The following is a 21,367-nucleotide window of genomic DNA, read 5'->3' as shown; positions in this document are numbered from 1 at the left end:
ATATTCTAAAAACTCTGTACCAAAGATAATTAATTGTATTATGTAAATAAAGATCACCCGACATTTCATTATGAGAACAACAACACATTCTACTTGATTATATTTTAGTCTTTTCAATGCATATGGTTACACGAAAACCTGCATTTTAACTCTCAATGCAATGGACTTATATGTCTTATAAGTCTTTCATCATCTTATATAATATTTTCACCTATGTAAGATTTTGACTCATACTTGGATTATTTCTAACAGTTTTTAAATTAATAAAAGTAAAATCTAGCTATTTTTTCATATGGCTATCAACGGTGTTCACACAAAAAGAAGGAAAAATTGTAACTAATAAACATGAAAGACAGAGAAAAAGCTTGATTAAATGAATTTTTTCTCATTGCACAAAATACTGTGATTTTTTCAATCTGTTCCCTATTTCTTGAGAAAGGGAGTTCTTTACAAGTGGAGAAGATTCCTAGTGTACAAAAATGTCACTTCTACTCTAAGTCAATCTCCTGAAATGTGAGACTTATCATCCATTCAAGCAAGAAATTATATGGTTGAAGAGATCTTCGCTGCAAGGAATTGTGAGGCTCATATCCAAACTCTTCTTCAGCTCGACTCAACAAGTCTTGGAATGAGGGTTGGTTCAAGTATGATACAGGGATCATCAACCTCTTCATTTTCTCTCCAACATACACCGCTAGGTAGCCTTTTGGTGCATTCACTGCTTTTGAAGACGCTTCACTGACTGCAAATATTGTTTTCTTGCTTCCAGGTAAACGAAAACCCATTGTTGTATTGATTCTGTTACAAACTTGAGAAGAGAATAGTTTGAGAGAACTCTTGAATATAAGCTGTGTAATTCAGAATGGTTTGTGTTGGCCTATATGCTTGAAGCCATGTATATATATATAGATAAAAGGATAAGAAACTCGCTGATACATAAATTATTGGTTAGCGAAGGATATGAGATTGGACTAATGGGAGCAGATGAAAGACATGGCATATGGTGTTGTCTTCAAGAACTTATCTTAATAATCAATGTTACATGTATTTATGGAAAGGAAAGTTAATGGGAACATCTTGTATGCCACTTATTGATAGTGGTGGGGAACGGAAACTTCATTTTTTCTAATTTCATGTTCTGTTGCTTAGAATTTGGCACGTAGCAAAAAAATGTGGTTCTCTTCTTAAGCCTCTACTGATATTAGTTGGTACGTGGTAGAAGTGTATGAACATTATAGTCTTATTCAAAGAAACATGTGACGATGTCTTAGGCGTGCCTACTCTTGTCTGTCATTGATGTAGCTAGATCACAATAAATGAACACGAATTAGCTTTCACCTTCGATGATGTGTTTAATGTCTGCACTCCCAGTCATCCATAAAAGAGGTCTCCAAAACAATACCATGTGATCTCGTATACTTCCATAGACCCATCATGGTCTTGTAAAAAATCACTCATTGTATAAATAAATGGCAGTTCCTGTGTTCCCATTAGCAAGTGTACAAACACTATTTCTTGCATCCTCAAGCAAAACAAGTCATTGCCATAGTGAAGCATAACAATTCAAATATTTCTTTCTCTCGCAACTCCTTTGACAGCAATCAACATATTTGTTTATGGAGCAACCAGAAACAATGGGTTTTGCATTCCATGTATTATGAGACGGACATCATTTTCTGGTGCCAAAGCAACTCACAATGGCCTTGAAATCTGTTTATAGTATTCCAGAGACGATGCTGATTTTCAAACACTCAAGGAACTAAGTTTTATGATGAAATATAGCTACTTGAAGTTGTGTAGAAAATTTAAAACGAGGAATATAATTTGGGGCTAAATTGTTTTCTCTTTTGTTTATTTTTGTTTCTTACTTTCTTTACTACAATCAAAACATTTTAAATATTGAAAAGTAACTCTTAATGCTATAAGTTAATAAGAATTACATAAATACTACTAAATACTCTTAAAAGCGATTTAATAAACACTCAATCTCCACTAAGCATTTATGATACCACACTATTCAACATTCTCCAATTAATGTGTTCTTCTTAAACTCTGTAAGCTTCTCTTATTTTTTGAAGGTGAAGTCCTTGATAAAAATATCAGCAAGTTGATCATTGGACTTGCAAAACTCAAAGTTTACCTCTTTAACTATTTCACGAATAAAATGGTGTTTAACCGTTATGTGTTTTGTTCTTCCATGGTAGTTTCTTGCCCGTACCAATGGCTGTTTTGTCAATACAGCTGATAGTTACAACATCTCGTTTTCACCAAAATTTTCAAGTATTCTGTTCAATAAATTGCTATTGTTTGTTGGGATGTTAAGCTAGCTGAAATATATCCAACCTTTGTAGAAGTTTGAGATACACCTAAGTCGGGTGAAAGAATATATCCAGAAGATTTTTTCATACCATTCATGCATTTTGCCCAATAACTATCACAGAAGCCAACTAACATTGGTTCAGTCTTCTTGACGTACTTTATTTCATAGCTCAAAGTACCAGAATGAATCTTACCACTCTTCTTGCTGCACCTAGATGGATATCACTTGGATCACTCGTGAATGGAAATAGTAAACTTCTTGCAAGCATGATATCAGACCTACCTTAAATTAATGAGGTAAAATAAATTGTTATCACGCTTCTGTAGTTTCTAGCATTAACTTTCCTTCCTCCATAGAACACTGTAACTAATGGAGCACTGTAACTAACAACCAAAAAACTAAAAAGGAGATGCTTGAGCAGTTGAGTTCATTCTCATTGCAGAAAAAAAAAAATGACAGACTCTGATTTCGTCAATCCGATGATATTTCATTTCCCAAATTCTCAAGAAAGAGATAACTTTACAAGTTGCGAATATTCCTATTTTACAAAATTGTTACTACTATAATCTATGTCAGCCTAAAAAATTGAGATTTATTGTGCACTCAAACAAGAAATTATATGTTCGAAGACATCTTCGGTGCAAGGAATTGTGAGGCCACCCATGGGATGATCATATCCAAACTCTTCCTCTGCTTTACTCAACAAGTCTTGGAATAGAGGTTGGTTCAAGTGTGATACAGGAATCACAAATCGTTTCATATCCTCTCCCACATACACTGCAAGGTAGCCCTTTGGTGCATCCAACCCTTTTGAAGATGCTTGATTTCTGGCAGATAAAGTCTTTCTGATACCAGGCAAACGAAAGCCCATTGTTGTATTGACCGTGTGAGAAATATGAGAACAAAAGGGTTTTGAGAAATTCTTGAAACTAAGTTTTTGAATTTTGAACGTTTTAGGATGTGAATGAATTGTGTTGGTCCTAAACGAGTGCAGCCATGAATTATATATAGAGATAAAAGGCTATCTGAGAAACCACTTAATAGATGAATTATTGATTGAGGAGGGATATGAGATTGGAATAATGGGGCCCAATTAGAGACAAGCAATATGGTGTTGTCTTCGATTAATAACATGTATCTCTCTACAAGAGAGAGATGTATCGTGTTTAGTATGTTACACTTATTAAGGGCAGTGTGCAAATTTCACGGTTTGTTGTTAGACTTTGGGGTCCACAGAAGTTGTGGCTCATAGTGTCTCATCACACATTCAATGTTGGTCGCCACTGCTTCAGAGTCATCTCAATCCTCAACATTTACAGGTTGCTTATGCCACCCTTGTATTATTAGTTGGTACATCTATTAATGATGTAGCTAGAGCCAAATCAGTGAACAAGAATTAGGTTTCAGCTTTGGTGATGTATCTAACTTCATGTGGACTGGCACATTCTTAGAAGGTAGAATGTGGGGTATGGCATGAACTCTCATTAATCAATGAATGAGGTCTCAAAGACAATACCATGTGATCATCTGTCTCTCCTTGGACCCCATCATGGCCTTGCCAAAAATCATTCACAGAGTTCTCATTACAGACTATATATACATTATTGTTTTGCGTCCTCAAGCAACCTAATTCATTTGCATTCTGAAGCATCAGAATTCCAATATTTCAATATATACACTCAGCATATTATTTCTTTGTGAGAGAGCAACAAAAAGAATGGGTTTTCGCATGCCAGGTATTGTTAGACAGGGATCATTTTCAGCATCCAAAGCAACTCGCAAGGGACTTGAAGTCCCCAAAGGCTATCTCGCAGTCTATGTTGGAGTTAACATGAGACGATTTGTGATTCCAATATCATACGTGAACCAATCTTCATTTCAAGATTTACTAAGCAAAGCTGAACAAGAGTTTGGATATGATCATCCAACGGGTGGCCTCACAATTCCATGCGATGAGGATGAGTTTCTAAGCCTCACTTCTCGCTTGAATGAGCTGCTGTAAATCAAGCTTTGATAGAAACTAGGATAGATTACTTGAGGCAATTTTGTACAGAAGGAAATTTCATTTATTTTTTTTTGCAATTATTTTCCAAATTTTTCATCCCTGTATAATCCAAGTTGGAAATTCTTACTTGAATGAGAACGTTAGGACTATGCATTTCCATAAACATTTTTGTTGCTTTAGGATTTTCTACATCACCTGACATTTTACAATTATATGAAGAAGAAAGGTGTCTGATCAGAAATAGGAAAGTTTCAATGTTTAATGCAGTAAACTTTTTTCGCTTCAAAAAAAAAAAAGAAGTGATTATTTCCAAACTCTTTCCTAGCTTCAAACTCACAGAAGCAGCAGCTGATTTCCATCTCTTGCAGACAAAAGTAAGGCGAAAGAAGGAGGAAGTTGGTAGCCATGAAAGGACTCTCTCTAAGAGATCTTCATAAAGGTCATCCAGAGAAAAAAACGTTCAAGTGTGAATAGTCTCCATTTTCTGGAGAATTTCTTTTCAAACCGTGTTCCATTGGCCACAAATTTGGAGAAACCAACTGTAGAAACAACAAAGGTGTTGAGACGTTATCAAAAAATCAATCTTTTTTTCACTTTTTTATCACTCATAAACGCCAATTGAAGTGAATTAAGACTTTCAACTTAAATGGGTAACGCCAAAAATTGTTTATCTGCACCCAAAAAGATCAAAACTTTCCCTTTCTTTCTCCAACCCCGTGAATTCGCAAGACTCGTTCTTGAATTTTTGTAAGTTGAAACCTGTACCCGCACCCATGAAAAGCTACTAAAGAAAACTGACAAGCTATAGTTTAGAAGCAAACATGAAACTAGAGACTCCAAAATCCAAAGCAATTTCATTCTTTTCCCTTTCACGACTAACCCTATTATTAGAAATCAACGCACAAGATAAAAAAACAGTAGAAACAGTGACTCGAGACAGAAGGGGTTTGATTTCATGAGAAGAAGTGGTGACTAAGCATATAAACAAGCATTCAACGGAACGCAACAATCTCTCACACAGAACAATAAGGAAGTGAACGCACAATCTTCTCACATATTCGATTTACAGAAATCTCAATCTTTAATCGATCCCTAAAAGTGCATTAAAATTAAAAAGAGTAACAAAATAAAATAACGCGTCACGTGTCGTCACAAAAATAATCACACTGGACATTATTACGTAAACTAAACTATTTACATAAAATTAAAGAAAAAAATTTTAAAAAAATTAATTAAATAAAATTTACGAAAGTTAGAACTAAATTATAAATAATATTAAATTAGGATCTAACTGAAAAAAGTTAACCAAAAGATCAGATAAAATTCTTTTTAATGAAGAGGTAAGCCAATATTTACAACTAAAATTTTGGAAAATATAGCAAAAAAAATCCATTAAAAAAATGTATAGGGACAAAAAATATATTAATATTACATAAAAAAAATTAATTATTTACAAAATGACCCTTAATAATTAATTAAAGAAGAGATAATATTATTTTAATAAAATTATCGACAATGAAAAAAAATATCATTACATAAAATAATCTATCATAAACATAAAATATAATTTGCATATTAAAAAATATTCGCTCACAATAAATTTTAATTATAATATAAGTCATATACATTATTAAGATTATTTATCTATTATAAATTTTAATTATATAAAATAAATGTTTATTTTATTCCAAACTAAATGTTTATTACAAAAGCGAATTCTAAGGAACATATCCATTCCAATCCAAGGTCCACGTTGTTACAACTACAAATGGTTCCTTATTTTTTCCAAACCAGAAACATTCAGAGAAACATTCATGCTGTAAATTTGTTTTCCATGGCTGCTTCTTCCCTAATCTTCAACAGTTCACTCTCCTTTAACTTCTCACACACGGTCATATCCTTCAAACCTCAAAACCTCAAGCCACAATTTCCCTTTTCTTCTGCGATCTCACTTTACCATCTTCCCCTGTCTTTGGTTTCCTTCCAAGACGCTCAAAACCCACTACAGCATGAAACCCTGCAAAAATCAGAGCCAAATGCCTCACGCTTAAACCATTCAGCGAGACTCTTTGTGGGAAACTTGCCTTATTCGTTGCCCTCTTCTCAGTTAGCTCAGCGGTTTGAAGAGGCTGGCAATGTTGTATCCTCTGAGGTTTGTGAATTTTTTAGTTTTTTTCTTTTTCTTGAAACCCTTTTCGATTTCGGTTGTTTCATACGTAGATTTGAGGTTTTTGGTTTCTGGGGTGTGTTGGTTATAATAGTTTAGATTGTGTTTGTGACTCTTTTTTCATTTTTGCGGTTGAATATGTAGATTGTGTATGATGACATTACGGATAGAAGTAGAGGGTTTGCGTTTGTTACAATGGGGAGCGTGGAGGAAGCTGAATGTGCAACTCGAATGTTTGATGGCTCTGTAAGTCTTGCTCATACTCTAGTGTCGAAGATTTTCAGATGGGTGATTCGTTGAAAATGAAGTAGTTCAGATGTCAAAGTAGGGTTCTTTTTCCTTTTGCTACTGTCTACGCTATTCTATTTGTATGTAGTTTGAGATTGAGTTTGTTTAGTTAAGTGAAGGTAAATATCGGATTGTAACCTTTGATTGGAAAATCAAAGGAATGTGATAAATACCACATGTTTTTGAAGCTGTACACGTCCTAATTAGCAGGATGAGATATCAGAACTTGGCTATTTTGGAATTAGAGTTTGAGTTTATTTTGTCTTGTTATGCCATATTGGTGGTAATTCAGTTATCTTTTGTAGATGGTGAAGATGGAAGCGGACATAGGGACTAGAGTTATAACTTGGTGCATAATCAAGGCCTGGTTATGAAATAGTTTGATAACAGTTCAGTTTTCCATGTCTTGTTATCATTATCTACGAAATATATATCATCTTTTTTTATGATGTTGGGTCTTGATTTAGGAAATATGAAAGGCCACAAAGGCCACTGCTGGGCCAAGAAAAGCCTTTCATGCCAACACAGTTTTCTGTGAGGAGTTGTCATCATAATTCAGTTGTTTGCTGTGCTATACAAGTGAACAGAATTCATCTGATGGTAATGGCTGTGATGATGATGAACAGGAAATTGGAGGTAGGATTATTAAGGTAAACTTCACAGAAATACCCAGAAAAGGAAAATGGAGAGTAATGGGTTCAAACTACAGAGGCTTTGTAGACAGCCCTCACAAGATTTATGCTGGAAACCTTGGTTGGGGTGTGACTTCACAGTGTCTTAGAGATGCCTTTGTTGAGCAGCCAGGCTTCCTGAGTGCCAAAGTCATCTATGAAAGGAACAGTGGGAAGTCTCAGGGATACGGGTTTGTCTCTTTTGAAACTGCTGAGGATGTAGAGGCTGCTTTGAATTCTATGAATGGAGTGGTATGGACAATTTTGGTTGATTTGTTTTGATAGTTTGAGTTCATCTTATGATGTCAATTTAACTGTGCAACCACTTTCTTTGTATGTGTAACACACTGTTCTAGGAAGTTCAAGGCAGGCCCTTACGTCTGAATCTAGCTGCAGGATGAGGGGACTTTATCTCATCTCATAATTCATCAGAACACAAGTAATGTTGGTAGCATTGAATTGGTGTTTAGGGTCAGCATCTGAGGTATGTGATTGATCATTTTTTACCCAAAAAGTTGCTTATGTTCATCTAAATCTGTGTAATGTGATCTTCCTCTCATTTCCTGTCATTTGCTGGAAATCAATCATATTTATCCCATTGGTTGTAGAAGAAATGTATTTAATAATAGTACTAAAGCAATCATAAGTAATACACTGAAAATTCATTCAGCTATGAGCATTTTTCATGGTTACTAATTTGGAATGAACAAATCGTTTTTGTTTCTATGTTTTCTTCTATGAGTTTTGTCGACTACTATTATTTCTGGTTCTCATTAATTTTTTTATTTTCATGTTACAGCCTATCTAGAGCATCCTTACTGATGCTAACAAATATACAGGACATTCAAGGCAACCTTACATTCATAGAAATCGCCAAGGTAACGTTATATTTAGAAGAATTGTCACTCAAAATTTGCATATATGTTCACGTATCCTTATTGTTTAGTGAAACAGTTGAAGTTGTTCTTACTAGATGAGTCTTGGAAGAAAATCTTGGAAGGTCGCCCTTGAACAAGAACCGATAGTGTTTAGCTCCAATCAAAGAATATATGACCAATGACTTGCATTTGCTTGGTTAGGCTTGTAGGATGTTTCTTTGTTGATTATTAAATGAAGAGTTAAATATGTTTTTGGTCCCTGAACTCTTAGTGAATTTTGGAATTAGTCAATTTCGAAACTTTTGGACCAATTTAGTCATTCATCTTTCAAAATAGGTGGATTTAGTCCTTTTAATTAGATTTTGTTAGGTTTATTTGATGTTTCGTATGCATTTCAGTATTGTATTTGAATTGTATATATTGTTTGACACATTTTTACTTTATTGTTAAGTCAAATATTATTATGAAACGTGCTTGAAATATCAAATAAATTCAATAAAATTTGATTAAAATGACTAAATTGGTCCAAAGTTTCGAGATGGACTAATTTCAAAATTCATTGAAAGTGAAGAGACCAAAAATATATTTAACCCTTCAATGAATCTTGGAAGCTTTCTTGGTTAGTTTTGGGTGCTTGGATCTTATATATTTACATTAATTATGTTTTATATTTATGCCAACGTGTCGGTAACTATTAATTAATGTTTGTCTTTAGTGTTATGAATGGATAAATCGGGTAGACATCACAATAAATTGAACATTTACTAATGTAATTATAAATTGAATCTTCTCAAAGATAATTATAATCATTATTCAATACTTCATATCCAGATATTGTGTAACGTAGAGTTATTGTTAATTTTAATGGAGTGTGATAAACAATAAGGTGGTTATAAATTCGTTTACTAGGTGAGACGTAGAGTATAATCATAAGTCATGATACAAATTATTAATGACAAGTTTTGGACAACTTTCTTTCTATTACGTTTAAGTTTAACTTGCTTTTAATAATTGTTGCGAATATTTGAAAATTCTCCACCACTTCTTCTAGACATAATTCAATAGATACGTCGCTATTGAGGACATTTGGAATTACTTAAGTGCATTATAACGATGTACTTTTTTTCAATGATTACATAATACATATTTATATTTATTGTGTGCATATATTACTGTGATGCAACAATTGTATTATTGACTTTTACTTCTTTTTTCCTATAGATGGTCCCAAATAGGCAGTTCCTTCTTAAAGAAATTGTACACTTTAAACATTAGTTTTTACATTAATCTATATGTTAAGTGGTTCATGATATTGGTTTAATTTTAATTCAATTATATTAGTGTCTAATATTAAGCGAATTTTATTTTATTAGGATTACTTCAATTAACGTAAATCTGACTCTAATCTAAATATTTATTTATTAAAAAAGATTTAAAATGATTTTTATATATTTAAAAAGACTAATCTTTTGAGTCATGTTAGAGTTGATTAAACTGTTTTTAACGGTTGTAATTAACTGATATTAATATTTGAAAATTAAATTTATGTTTTTTTTGTAATGGACTTAATAAACTAATATTCAATAGATTTTTATAATAACGAAATGATTATTTTAAAAAGAAAATTATTTGGCTCGGATAGATATAAGATTCAAATATTCCATGCTTAATATAATATTTTTTATTTCATACTAAACTCACAAAACTTTATGTTTTGTATGATAAAGGAATTTCACATTTCTGTATGTAACATGTACAACGTTGAGTGAAAATGTTAATGGATGAGTTATTGATGTGGGTAAGAAAGAAAGAGAAGTTAAACCATCTTCGACAATAGAGTTCGTCAAAGATGTTAACCAAATCCATGAATCTACCAACCAATCAGATGGTTCAATCTATGATGTTTCGACACGTCTCATAAATGGTGTGTTCTGTATCTGATATGTATCAGATACATACACTTGTACGATACTTGTAAGACACACTGTATTCAATTTGAAAGATATTTTTTTATCTTTCACATGATTTTAACAATTAAAATAAGGAACAAATCTTATATTTTGCATATTGGATATTAGATAGATAGATTAGATTCATTTTATGTTAGTTAACAATGGATTAGTTGACACTGTCAAACTTAACATGTATATACACGTCATGTCTCGTGTCCTATATTTTTTCAATTTAGTTGTATCTTCGTGTCCATATCCGTACCCGATTATCCGAACAAGATAGAAAGATGATATGAATAATGGTACAACTCTTATGTACAAATAAACAAACAAAACAATCACTATAGTACTTCACTCATATGAAGCTACCTAAATTTACAAATAACCAGGTAATTTATACATGCATGCAAAAGAATATACCACCTCCATAAAACTGCTTCTGCGAATTCTCTTCCTGCCTTCTAGAAACCGAACCAAAACTTCTTCAAACAGGTACCGGTCCAACGTGGAAAATTTAGAAAAAATGACCAAAAACATTACACAAGACTTGACTATAATAACATAACAACAATGATGTTTGAACCAGTCCACGTTCTTGGCAGCCACCACTGGAAGGAGGAATAATAATAAATAATATTAATCAATTTCTTAAAACTATGGGGAGAACTATGATCAAGATGATAATAATGAGCAGAATGATGGCGTAGCAGGTCCACTTTCGGGTGTTTTTCTGGTGCTTCCTTGCTACTTGGAGTTGCTGGACCCCACCTCTCACGTACGAGTTGGCACGTGCTACATGGCTCTCTATGTCGTCCAATTGCTCTCCCTGGGACTGCACCAACACAGCCATGTCTAGGAACACCTGGTGCAGCTCCTTCAGGTTTCGCTCTATCTCTTTCACCGTGTCGTGCCTCTCTTGAATCTCTTGAATCGTCTCCATCACGCTCGCTCTACCTTGCTGCTGAATCGCTTTCTGCAAAAATGTTTCACTCTCACCTGTTCCAACATAACACTTAACTTCATGTTTCGTTTCGTCTTTCAAATCTCGTACCATGTTTTCGATTATGAATAATCTGTGTTTCCTAACAAAGTCAAACATATCCTATATCTAAAGGATGATAAACCAAACACGCACAAAAATATGAAACAAAATTTTGAAAATTGATACACACCTGTAGAAATGAGAAGGTCGATGGTTTTGTCATCGGGGTTCTCTCCGGTAACAGTATAATACCTCCGCTGCACGGTTTCTCTGTACTCCGTCGATATCAGTTGTCTAAGGTTATTGAAGTTGTCCATGGAGTCTTTCAGATTCTTCCTCAATCCGTTCACCACAGATGTTCTGGTTCGGTCCGAGGAAGAACCCGGTCCAGAACCGGGCAGGTTTCGGTTTGTCTGGTTGGACTTGTCCAGCGCTTCGAGCCGGACCTTGATGAGCTTGGCTTTCTTTAAAGCCAGTGATACGTCAGCGTCCATGCGCGAGCGAAGCTCTTTCACAGCGTTAGCACTGTGAAGTGTCTTGCTTTTTTCGTGGGAACCGCGCAAGTTCTCATGGAGACGCTCTAGCTCTTTCAACTCTGCTTTTACCGGCTCAACTTCCTCAAAGAACTTCTCCAGGTTCACGCCGCCCTCCACCGCCGCCATCTCGACCACGTGGTGGTGGTGGTGGTCCGGCGAGGCTTGGTCGCCGTTGCGGGTGAAGGAGCCCGAGAACAAGTCGTTCATTTTAAGGTTCTGGTGTATGGAGGAAGAGAAGTGAAAGGAATTATAAGATGAGAGAAAATTATCCCAATGAAAGTATTGAGAAAATTTGTATATGGGTGTATAAATGGCAGAGGCTTTGGAACGAAGGGTTTGAAATTTTCTTTAATAAGAATAATATTTTGGTGAAAGTGGGGAAGACTGGTTCAAATTGCAACATGGTTTGTAATTTTTAATTGGGTAAGAAATAATGAGAAAAACACGGTTTTATTATATGCAAAGTTGATGGGTCATGCACAAATGGTGGCTTTACAATATGTGAGAAAAATAAGAATGTGTGTGGAAAGGTAGCAGACAGAGAAGGTGATAACGGGTCAAAGGAGGTTGGGACTGGAGAAATGGGTTTGTGGGAAATTTCGTGTGAAGTGGAAAAGTATAATCAGTCTTGAAATTTGGGAGCCAAGGAAAGGGCAATGGTGGAATACTGCAGAAATAGAAGGCTCAAAAGATAGAAAAAAATTGAAAAAAAAAGGAGATTTTGGTTTAGCAGAAACTAATGCTAGTATTTTGTTACAAGCAGTCCCAACTGTTAACGATCCTAGGAATGGACCCCAATCAAATGGTTCAAAAATCAGCAAGTCAATGAAGAATTTTAACATATAGAAGTTTCATCACTGTAGCCTAACCATGATAGAACAAAAGCAAAACAGAATTACACTGTTGAAGTCTATAATGCTGCTACATATTCACAGGTTCGTTTCCCCGCTTTCCTCTTAAAAAATTAACCTAAAGGACATTAGAAACAAGAATTTACTGCTCGTTTGTCTAAAGTGATTTATAAAAATAAAACCCTACACGTAAATCCCCTTTACCTCCATTGTCATTTTCCATTCCCATTTTTCACTTGCACCACCGAAGACAATTATGGAGATGTACATTGAGATGCCCCTCATAATTTGTCGAGTTCAATAATATCTTAAGTTGCAAAAGTAATAGATCAGTGGACAATGTAAACTTGTGTATGATTATAATATCAACAGATTCAGTTGAAACTGAGTTAAGTTTCTGTCTAATAATGGCAACTGCAGATACAGTTTTTAAAGTAGATACTTAGTATACTAATCAATTGGAATAATTGCGATATAGCTCTGCCTATTGGACCCTCAGAAAGAGAAGTGTATGATGAATATAAGATAGTATGAGGGAGAGTAAGATACTGTACATCATATTTAGGGAAAGATCCCTTTATATATATAAATATATAAACCATCAGTCAGCAATACAAGTGTTCAAACTCATAAAATACTTACAGAAAAAGAATATGATGCTCAAAATAATGATCTCCAAAAATCTACCTCAACAGAACAACCAACCATTTCCTTCCCAGATTAACCATCCAACCGTTCCATGGATTGTAATAAAACTGTTGTTCACCCCCAACAGATTTTCTTTGAATGCACAACCCAATCCATGTTTCCCTCAACCATGCTAGATCCCAAAATATAAAGCTCAATCTTCAAATCAAAGTAAATGAAACAAGTATGTTTCGTGAATTATAGATCCTAATCCCTAAGGCTAAGCAGGAGGTGGAGGCGAAGGTGTTGTTGGTGTAGACTGATTACCACCATTGCCGCCACTACTGCTCTTTTCCCATGGCCTCACAGTGAAGAGCACCACAAACAAGATGATCACCAGAAGAAGTATGATACAATAACAGGTCCATTTCCTGGTGTTTTTCTGGTGCTTTCGTGCAGTCTGCAAATTCTCAGTTCCAGTGTGCACAAACGATTGAGCTCTTGCCACATGGCTCTCAATATCATCCAATTGTTCACCTTGATGTTGCACCAACACGGTCATGTCAAGGAATACTTGGTGCAACTCCTTCAGACTCTTCTCCAACTCTTTGACAGCATCATGTCTCTCTTGAATCTCATTGATGGTGTCCAGAATCCTACCCCTGCCTTGCTCTTGAATGGCCTTCTGAAGGAAAGTCTCACTCTCACCTGCATAAAAGTGAGAAACATATTACTATAGGACCTCCAAAACTTGCATCAAATCAGATTTAGACAAAATTGAACCCAAACCTAATCACGAGGACGAAATAATGCTTCACAAACTGGAATTTGGAAGACCACTTAGAAGTCCAATAAATTATCCACTAATTTCATCAAGTTTTATTTACTCCTCACTTGAAGCAATGATGGAGATAATGAGAACCTAATCATGACTTTGTTCTAGTAGATTAGAATTGAAGCCCCAAATTTCCTGCTATTAAACTTTTGTCTCTTTTTAGTAGATTTACTATTTTTTTTTCAACTTTTTTAATATACAATCCAAAATCCACTGAGTCCCAACTAAAAATGAATCGAGCACCATACTACTGAAGAGTCTAAACTAAGAACTTCCTTGAGAAACCAAAATCCTTGGTTATCGAATTCCTACTTGATTTAACATCTTAGAGAATAAGAGAACGATTAGATTATTCACAACACTTCTCTCCAACATTATTGCTTTCTTTTTTTTATTTATCTCTTTCTCTCACTTCATTAATCATATCTCAAACTCCTCTTTTCATATCTACCTCCTTGTATCTCTCTTTGTTGTATAAAATAACGTCCAAGTATAATTTCCCTTCAAACAATGATCAAGAAACCACACCTAGTTTATATCCACATAAGACAATCTTATTCAACTCAACTCCACACATCAAAAAATCTCGCATCCTAAGTATTAGATACATAACTAGTATTCAAACTCAAGACTATTTATTAAGCTAGAATCATGGTCCACGCGATTTGTGGTAAATGGACCATTTAACATTAGAAGAGTGTATGAAAAGAAATGAGCTGGCTGTCACATGGACAAGAAGGCAGGCAACGCCACGACTATGACTTGATGAAATAAAATTAAATACAAATAAATTTTCTTAAAAAATGTACTTTGAATTTAGTTCAATCTCACAAAACTGCATACTGCACAACATCCATTGTCGAGAATTTAATGGCTTGAACATATGATTAGATATTTTGTGGATAATTCTATAGCAGTCCAATTTCAGGCAACACAGTAGACCTAACAAACTCTACTAAAATAGACTATGTTATCATTAAAATTGACTAAGAAATGAAGTTAAGGTGAGTTTTAAACTCCCTTATATACTATAATTTCTTCGTGTCTCTGTAACGATAACCAACAAAATTCGCTAAATTAGATCAAATTAAGATAAACACATCATCATTACGCTGTTCCATGTGATCCCTTAAACAGGTTATTGGGTTTGAATCTATTGAATGGAATGAGAGCTTAGACCCCACTAAAGCTGAAAAGCCACCTTCTAACGGAGGGTGGTTACTCAGTAACGATAACATACAAATAAATCCGAAACAAAACCTTACCAGTGGAGATCAAGCGATCGAGCGTGTTATCATCGGGATTCTCGCCGGTGACGGTGAAGTAGCGGCGCTGCACGGTCTCCCGGTACTCCGACGATACGAGCTGACGAATATCGTTGAAGTTCTCCATGGAGTCCCTCAGCTTCTTCTTCAGCCCGTTGACCACGGAGGTCCGGGTCCGGTCCGAGGAGGAACCGGGTCCGCAGCCTGGCAGGTTCCGGTTGGCGGCGTTGGAGCGGTCGAGAGCCTCGAGCTTGAGCTTGATGAGCTTGGCCTTCTTGAGAGCCACCGAAACGTCACCGTCCATGCGCGAACGGAGGTCCCTAACGGCGTTGGCGTTGTGCAGCGTCTTGCTCTGCTCGTGGCTGCTCCTCAGACTCTGCGCCAGTCCCTCCAACTCCTTCAGCTCCTCCTTCACGCCCTCCACGTCCTCAAAGAACTTGTCGAGGTTCACTTTCCCGCCGGCGTTCCCGTCACCGGCGCTGGACATCTCGATGACGTGGTGGCGGTCCGGGGAGGCCTGGTCGCTGCGGAAGCGAGAGAAGGAACTGGAGATCAAGTCGTTCATGGTTGCTACCTTGTTTTCTGGGACTGAACAATGAATCGAAGGTGTTTGTGAAATTGTGAAATTGTGAAACTGTGAAATATGAGAATCAGATCTTTGTGAGGAAGGCTTATTATGGTTCTGGATTTTTCAATTTGATTCAACAACTACCGCGTCGTGAGAAGAAAAGAGAAGTCAACGTGGGGTTTAAGATGACGTGGATGAGAGGGAAAGAGTTGAACTGGTGAACAATAGAAGCGCGTCACATAATCACATTCTTCTTTTCACGTTTTCTAATCTCATCGTAAAATAATTTTTTAAACTAAATCACTCAAAATTTTCGAATAATAAAACATATTCGAAATAAATGCAATGGGGTAATTCCCAAACATATATGGTAAAATTAGAAAATAATCATTAATTTCGTACTAAAAATCATTTTCTCTTTTGCTTAAGCTTAAAGAGAAAGCGCGTTTAGAATGGGTTAAGAGCGGAAAGAGCACTTTTACGGTAAGATAATTTGTATTTCGTTTCAGTTTTCAACCCTAGCAGTCAGCGTAAACAGAAAGGCCTATGAGGTTGTATTTTGCATTAATTATCTATGATTAGTTTATTATTTAAAAGGGTGAAAATTAAGCATAAGAGAAAAAAATCTTACCTACTCTATAAATAAATAGAGAAAAATCAATTTCAGGAGTATTAAAATTTAAAATCGATTTTGAGAGCATGGTAACATATTTAGATTTTTTTTTCCGCCGGAGAAAATTAATTCTAGAGAACAAAATTCATTATTGGAAAAATACTTTTTCCTTTAAGTAAATTTAACTAGTATAGAATTTATAATATGTATCTTATTTAAATTATAAAGGTTGTTCTAGTTTGTTAATCAACGCTACATCTGCCACTTTTAAATATAACTTAATTTTCTGAAAATCAATTTTACCAAAATTCTATACCATGATTATCGCTAGTCCTATTCCAAGATAATGAAAAACAATAATGAAATTCATTAACTTTAAAACTAAGAAATTTTATTTATTTTTCTTTATTCTTGAAAGAAATGCACACATTGACATGAAAAGAAGGGGAACCTTCTTTTTTGGCAATATTATATTTATGACACTAGAGTGAATAATCCCCTTCCATGATTAAACGAACATATCAAATAATGTTAATAAATCTCACTTTCACACTTTGATTTAAAAAAAAAAACAAATTAACGGGTGATATTAGAATAATCCATACAAATTTTTAGTTTTTCTTCTAGTAATATATATATATATATATATATATATATATATATATATATATATATATATATATATATATATATATATATATATATATATATATATTCTTGTCCTTTATTGTTCATCATCTACATCATAGGTGAAAGGTCTTTGTTTCTCATAAAGCACATAGATAAGAATTTTTTTTCTTGCTATTTATTTCCCACCAACCCAAATACCTTGGTGAGCATGACCTAATCGACCTTTTTTGCTTCTCGTTGCAATTCTATAAAGCTGTTTTAGTATTATTTTGGGCTAATTAGTTCTACAAAATAAAAATGCATTTTTAAGCAAACTTCTTACTAATTTAATATATATTATTTTTGGAGGAGTGGAACATGGTCTTTTAATATTATTTTGGGTTAATTTGTTCTTACAAAGTAAAAATGAATGCGTTTTTTAGGTAAACTTCTTATTGATTTTTATATATTATTATTTTAGGATGTGCGGCACATGGTTAAATTTATCAATCTTGAAAAGAGAAGTCTTGTGATAATGTATAAGTATTATGGCTAGATTTATGTGTGGAGAAATTTAATACATAGTAAAATTATATGGATATCATTTTGAAGAAAAATTAATTCCCCAAACTTCCAATATTAAGATGCAAATCAAGAGAATAAGTGTATTCAAGAGATCCCATGGGAATAATAATCTTCAGAGAAAGTTCAAGTCATGATTAGGGAATGTTTCCTATTCTTTAATTCTTTTCAATTTTTCTAATAAAGCTTCTCAATTTCCAAAAACACTAAGTTATATCAAATATTTCAAATGCTTAGAACATAGGTTCACACTTCTAATTGTTCAACCAAAAGAAATATTATCTTGGTAGGTAATGGATAAGTTGTTTCTAATTCTTTTTTTTTTTTCTTTCTTCGTCACTTTTTAGTGAGGATGAGCACGTAATCTCACATATGAAGAGTAAATCTAAGACACATTATTAAATATATTACAAGAGGCACAAACAATCTTTAATCTTTGGAGTATTTTGTATTTACAAAAGGTTGTTGTTCTCCCAAGACATAAAGATCCATTGTGGGTGGTTCTTTTTTTTTTTTTTTTCTTTAGTTACTCTCTTATACATTTAAAGTCTAGAAACTAGTTACTAAGAGACATTAAGTCTATGTTTGAATTTGAAAATGAATTTAGATGAGCCAATATGAGTGGATTTGAAGGAAAAAGGATGTGAAAGTGAAATTATTTAAATTAAAAAAAATTGTGTGAAATGAAAAAAAACGAGAGGAAAGTCTGTGAGTAATGTGATTGGTTTGATAGATTAAAAGAAATATTTTAATTGATAAAATTGTAAGATAACAATTTTACCCTTATGTTTAAAAGGTATTTTAAGATAAATTGTTGTTAGTGAAAAATATATGTTGAAATGAATTGTGAGTTATTATTTAAAATAAAAAGTTTTAATTGATGAAATTATACTAAAATAAAATGAGATTATTATTATTGTTGTTGTTATCCATGTATCTTGTGATGTTAGCTTCTAATGTTATAAGGAAAGATAAGTTGTGAAGACATCGACTTTTAGTGATACATGGAAAGGTGCACGATGGAGGAGTTGTGTTCGATGAAGTCGTGGCGACAAAGTGAGGCAGTATATGACTCATTTTAAGAAGGATGTGAACGACCGAATAATCAATTTTGAGAAAAATAAATATATAGGGAATTGATTGTGAGTAAACATATAAATAGGAGAATCGATTTTGGGAGAAAAGAGAATTGATTTTGAAAGGGGGGGGAGGTAAAGGACAATTTATTATGGGTGAAAATGGGGTGAAGAGAATTGATTATTGGCGAGAGGAGGATTGATTCTGATTCAAAATAAAATAAGGGGTGAAAGTTCAAGTGAAAAAATGAAGGGCCAAATGTGTAATTTAGTATGGGGTGAGCTGGTTGTCTCCCTTCTTCTCCTCACTTGAGTGAGAGCACTTATTCCTTTAAATCTTGCAAATCCATGCTTTCATTTTCATTCAAATCACTTGATCTAAACTAAACACGCCTTGCTCTTCCTTCTTCAACTATAGTACATCAGATGAACCAAACACAAACTAACACTTGCTTGGTTGACACTCCATCTTGAGCCCTGCTTACATGACATAGCCTACTTGTTAATGTGAACAAAAATAAAACCATCATCACGCATTAAATGTCATTTAGTGTAACTTAATAGTCTACTCATTTATATAGTGGTGAAATTTGTTTATCCATCTTTATTCATCTACTATTTTACATAACATATTGTCATGTACAATAAGAGATGTGGTCTTTTAAAGTTTTAGACATACATAAATTTCAATTTCACGTCAAAGCTTATGAACTAAAAACATCTTTAACCCTTATTTTACTATTTATTTATTTTAATTAATTTAATACATTCCTATTTATCGTAAAAATAGGTTGTAGACTCATTTGCAAACCATACCAATTATTGTAGGTTTAAATATATTTTTTGTCCCTTAATTTAAGTGAAAATTGGATTGTCGAATAAGTTCCACTATTGGTTAGTTGAATGGAATGATTTAAGGTTATGGAAACATGTGTATTTTCTGATTTTGGCTATATATGGTATTGTTGAGCATTGAACTAAATTTATGCAACATTGGATTATTTTTAATTATGTGTTGGGAATACAAGTGTAAGTCTAAGTTTCACATTGGATAAAGATGAGAAAATGAAGCACCATATATAAGGATGAAAACCCATAACATCATTGTCTTAAGGTTTTGGGTTGAGGGTGATGTAAATCCTTATGTGATTTGACTTAGGTCTCATTGGTGTTGTATCTCTTAGTATACTTTGTGGTTGCAGCTTAATTTGTGTTTGTAATGAGAATTTTGATGGAAGGGTCATTGTCAATTGTGTTTTGCGATTTGCGGCATGTGCATGGATGAAGCTTTTTGTAGTTTACATATACTACTCTGGTTGTTTGTGCGGTAGACTGTGGTGTTTAGTAATGTTGGATCTGCGTGGTAAGGGTGGAGCTTGAGATCTCTAGTGGCGACGGTGGCTTCCAACGAATGGTGTTGGTTTGGTTGTTGTGGTGATTGCGTAGAGGGCCGATGGTGGTTGTGCGATTAAGAATGTTGGTTGTCTTGTAGATTTGCTTGAGGAAGAAGGAAATTACGTGGCAACTCCTGGTTGGTCAGATTTGATAGTGGATGATTGTGACACGTGGCATTTCCTAATTGGTCATATTTGATAGTGGAGGACTATGACATGTGACAACTCTTAATTAGGAATATTGTCAGTGTTAGGATGGGTTTTTCTAGCGATATTTTTATACATGGGCATTGACTAATATTGATGCAAGGTGTATGGAGATTATACACGGACATTGATTAATATTAATGTAGAGTGTATGATGTTTATGCATGAGCATTGACTAACATTGATGCAAGGTATATTAGGATTAACATTGATGCAGGAAATTATCGGGATGGTTTAATTCCAACTAAGTATACTCTTTATGGTGAAGTATGACTGTTGGTATAAGCAATGAAGATGTGTTTATTTTAATCCGATGTACATTGTCAGACTAATGAAAATAATATGTCTTGGAAAGTCTCACATCACTTAGGATAAGCTAGGAAGTAGGTATTATTGACTATATAATAGACTTTAAGTCCATGATGTTTCTTGCTCCACTTAAAAGCATTTTAAGCTTGTATTTGACTTTTCTTATACTCTTGTAGTAGAGTGTCGTAAGATTTGGTTAAATTATTGTTTTGGAAAATATGGGTGTACTTGGGACTAAAGGGCATGGGAGGGTAGTCTACATGTTGTACAAATTTTTACATAGTGTTATTCTCTAGTTGTTATTAGACAATTGTCGTGGTTTGTCTTCGGTCTAAGGGTTTCCACGTTATATTGTTTGTGTTAACCTTATTTATTTGTTAAAATGATGATTCTTGGGGTTAAAGACAATGATGTTCTTAATTGATGATGCGTTTTTTTCCAACAAGTGGTATCATATCCAGGTTACAAGGTGGACAATTGCTAAGGGAAAGATTGTTCTGAGTTGCACAATTATCATGTGGCAGAGGTCAAGTGGACTGAATTACAATCCAAGAGTGGGATTCCTAGTGGTTACAAGTTTGATTCTCGATGGACAATTGTTAAGGGGGAGACTGTTGCGGGTTGCATAATCG

The 21,367-nt window shown here is 34.2% G+C and overlaps 5 protein-coding genes across 8 annotated transcripts; 1 reads left to right on the top strand and 4 right to left on the bottom strand.

Annotated features, from left to right (window-relative positions):
* Positions 1-488: 488 nt before the first annotated feature.
* LOC114189929 (auxin-induced protein 6B-like) lies at positions 489-785 on the bottom strand. Its single transcript, XM_028078657.1, has one exon. The coding sequence runs from the start codon at positions 783-785 to the stop codon at positions 489-491; it is 297 nt and encodes a 98-aa protein (XP_027934458.1).
* A 1,998-nt stretch (positions 786-2,783) lies between these two features.
* Positions 2,784-3,409, bottom strand: LOC114190173 (indole-3-acetic acid-induced protein ARG7-like). Its single transcript, XM_028078965.1, has one exon. The coding sequence runs from the start codon at positions 3,189-3,191 to the stop codon at positions 2,913-2,915; it is 279 nt and encodes a 92-aa protein (XP_027934766.1). The 5' UTR covers positions 3,192-3,409; the 3' UTR covers positions 2,784-2,912.
* A 2,664-nt stretch (positions 3,410-6,073) lies between these two features.
* Positions 6,074-9,027, top strand: LOC114190150 (33 kDa ribonucleoprotein, chloroplastic-like). Of its 4 annotated transcripts, none has more exons than XM_028078937.1 (6): positions 6,074-6,477; positions 6,637-6,738; positions 7,407-7,703; positions 7,808-7,935; positions 8,251-8,329; positions 8,425-9,027. In XM_028078937.1, exons 1-4 carry the CDS (start codon positions 6,094-6,096, stop codon positions 7,850-7,852), a joined length of 828 nt encoding a protein of 275 aa, XP_027934738.1. In that variant the 5' UTR covers positions 6,074-6,093; the 3' UTR covers positions 7,853-7,935; positions 8,251-8,329; positions 8,425-9,027. The 4 variants fall into 4 exon arrangements, with proteins under 4 accessions (XP_027934738.1, XP_027934736.1, XP_027934737.1 ...); XM_028078935.1 differs by having other exon boundaries at positions 8,406-9,027; XM_028078936.1 differs by having other exon boundaries at positions 8,398-9,027.
* Positions 9,028-10,558: 1,531 nt separating this feature from the next.
* Positions 10,559-12,126, bottom strand: LOC114189855 (syntaxin-121-like). The gene is made up of 2 exons (XM_028078572.1): positions 11,454-12,126; positions 10,559-11,277 (listed from the first exon to the last, which is right to left on the bottom strand). Exons 1-2 carry the CDS (start codon positions 12,004-12,006, stop codon positions 10,922-10,924), a joined length of 909 nt encoding a protein of 302 aa, XP_027934373.1. The 5' UTR covers positions 12,007-12,126; the 3' UTR covers positions 10,559-10,921.
* Positions 12,127-13,196: 1,070 nt separating this feature from the next.
* LOC114189854 (syntaxin-121-like) lies at positions 13,197-16,088 on the bottom strand. Its single transcript, XM_028078571.1, has 2 exons — positions 15,378-16,088; positions 13,197-13,985 (listed from the first exon to the last, which is right to left on the bottom strand). Exons 1-2 carry the CDS (start codon positions 15,940-15,942, stop codon positions 13,558-13,560), a joined length of 993 nt encoding a protein of 330 aa, XP_027934372.1. The 5' UTR covers positions 15,943-16,088; the 3' UTR covers positions 13,197-13,557.
* Between the last annotated feature and the right edge of the window lie 5,279 nt (positions 16,089-21,367).

The sequence above is a fragment of the Vigna unguiculata genome, chromosome 7 (assembly GCF_004118075.2).
Source record: "Vigna unguiculata cultivar IT97K-499-35 chromosome 7, ASM411807v1, whole genome shotgun sequence".
Lineage (NCBI taxonomy): Eukaryota > Viridiplantae > Streptophyta > Magnoliopsida > Fabales > Fabaceae > Vigna > Vigna unguiculata.
The sequence above is the reverse complement of the archived record's forward strand: the minus strand, read 5'-3'. Positions and strand labels throughout refer to the sequence as shown.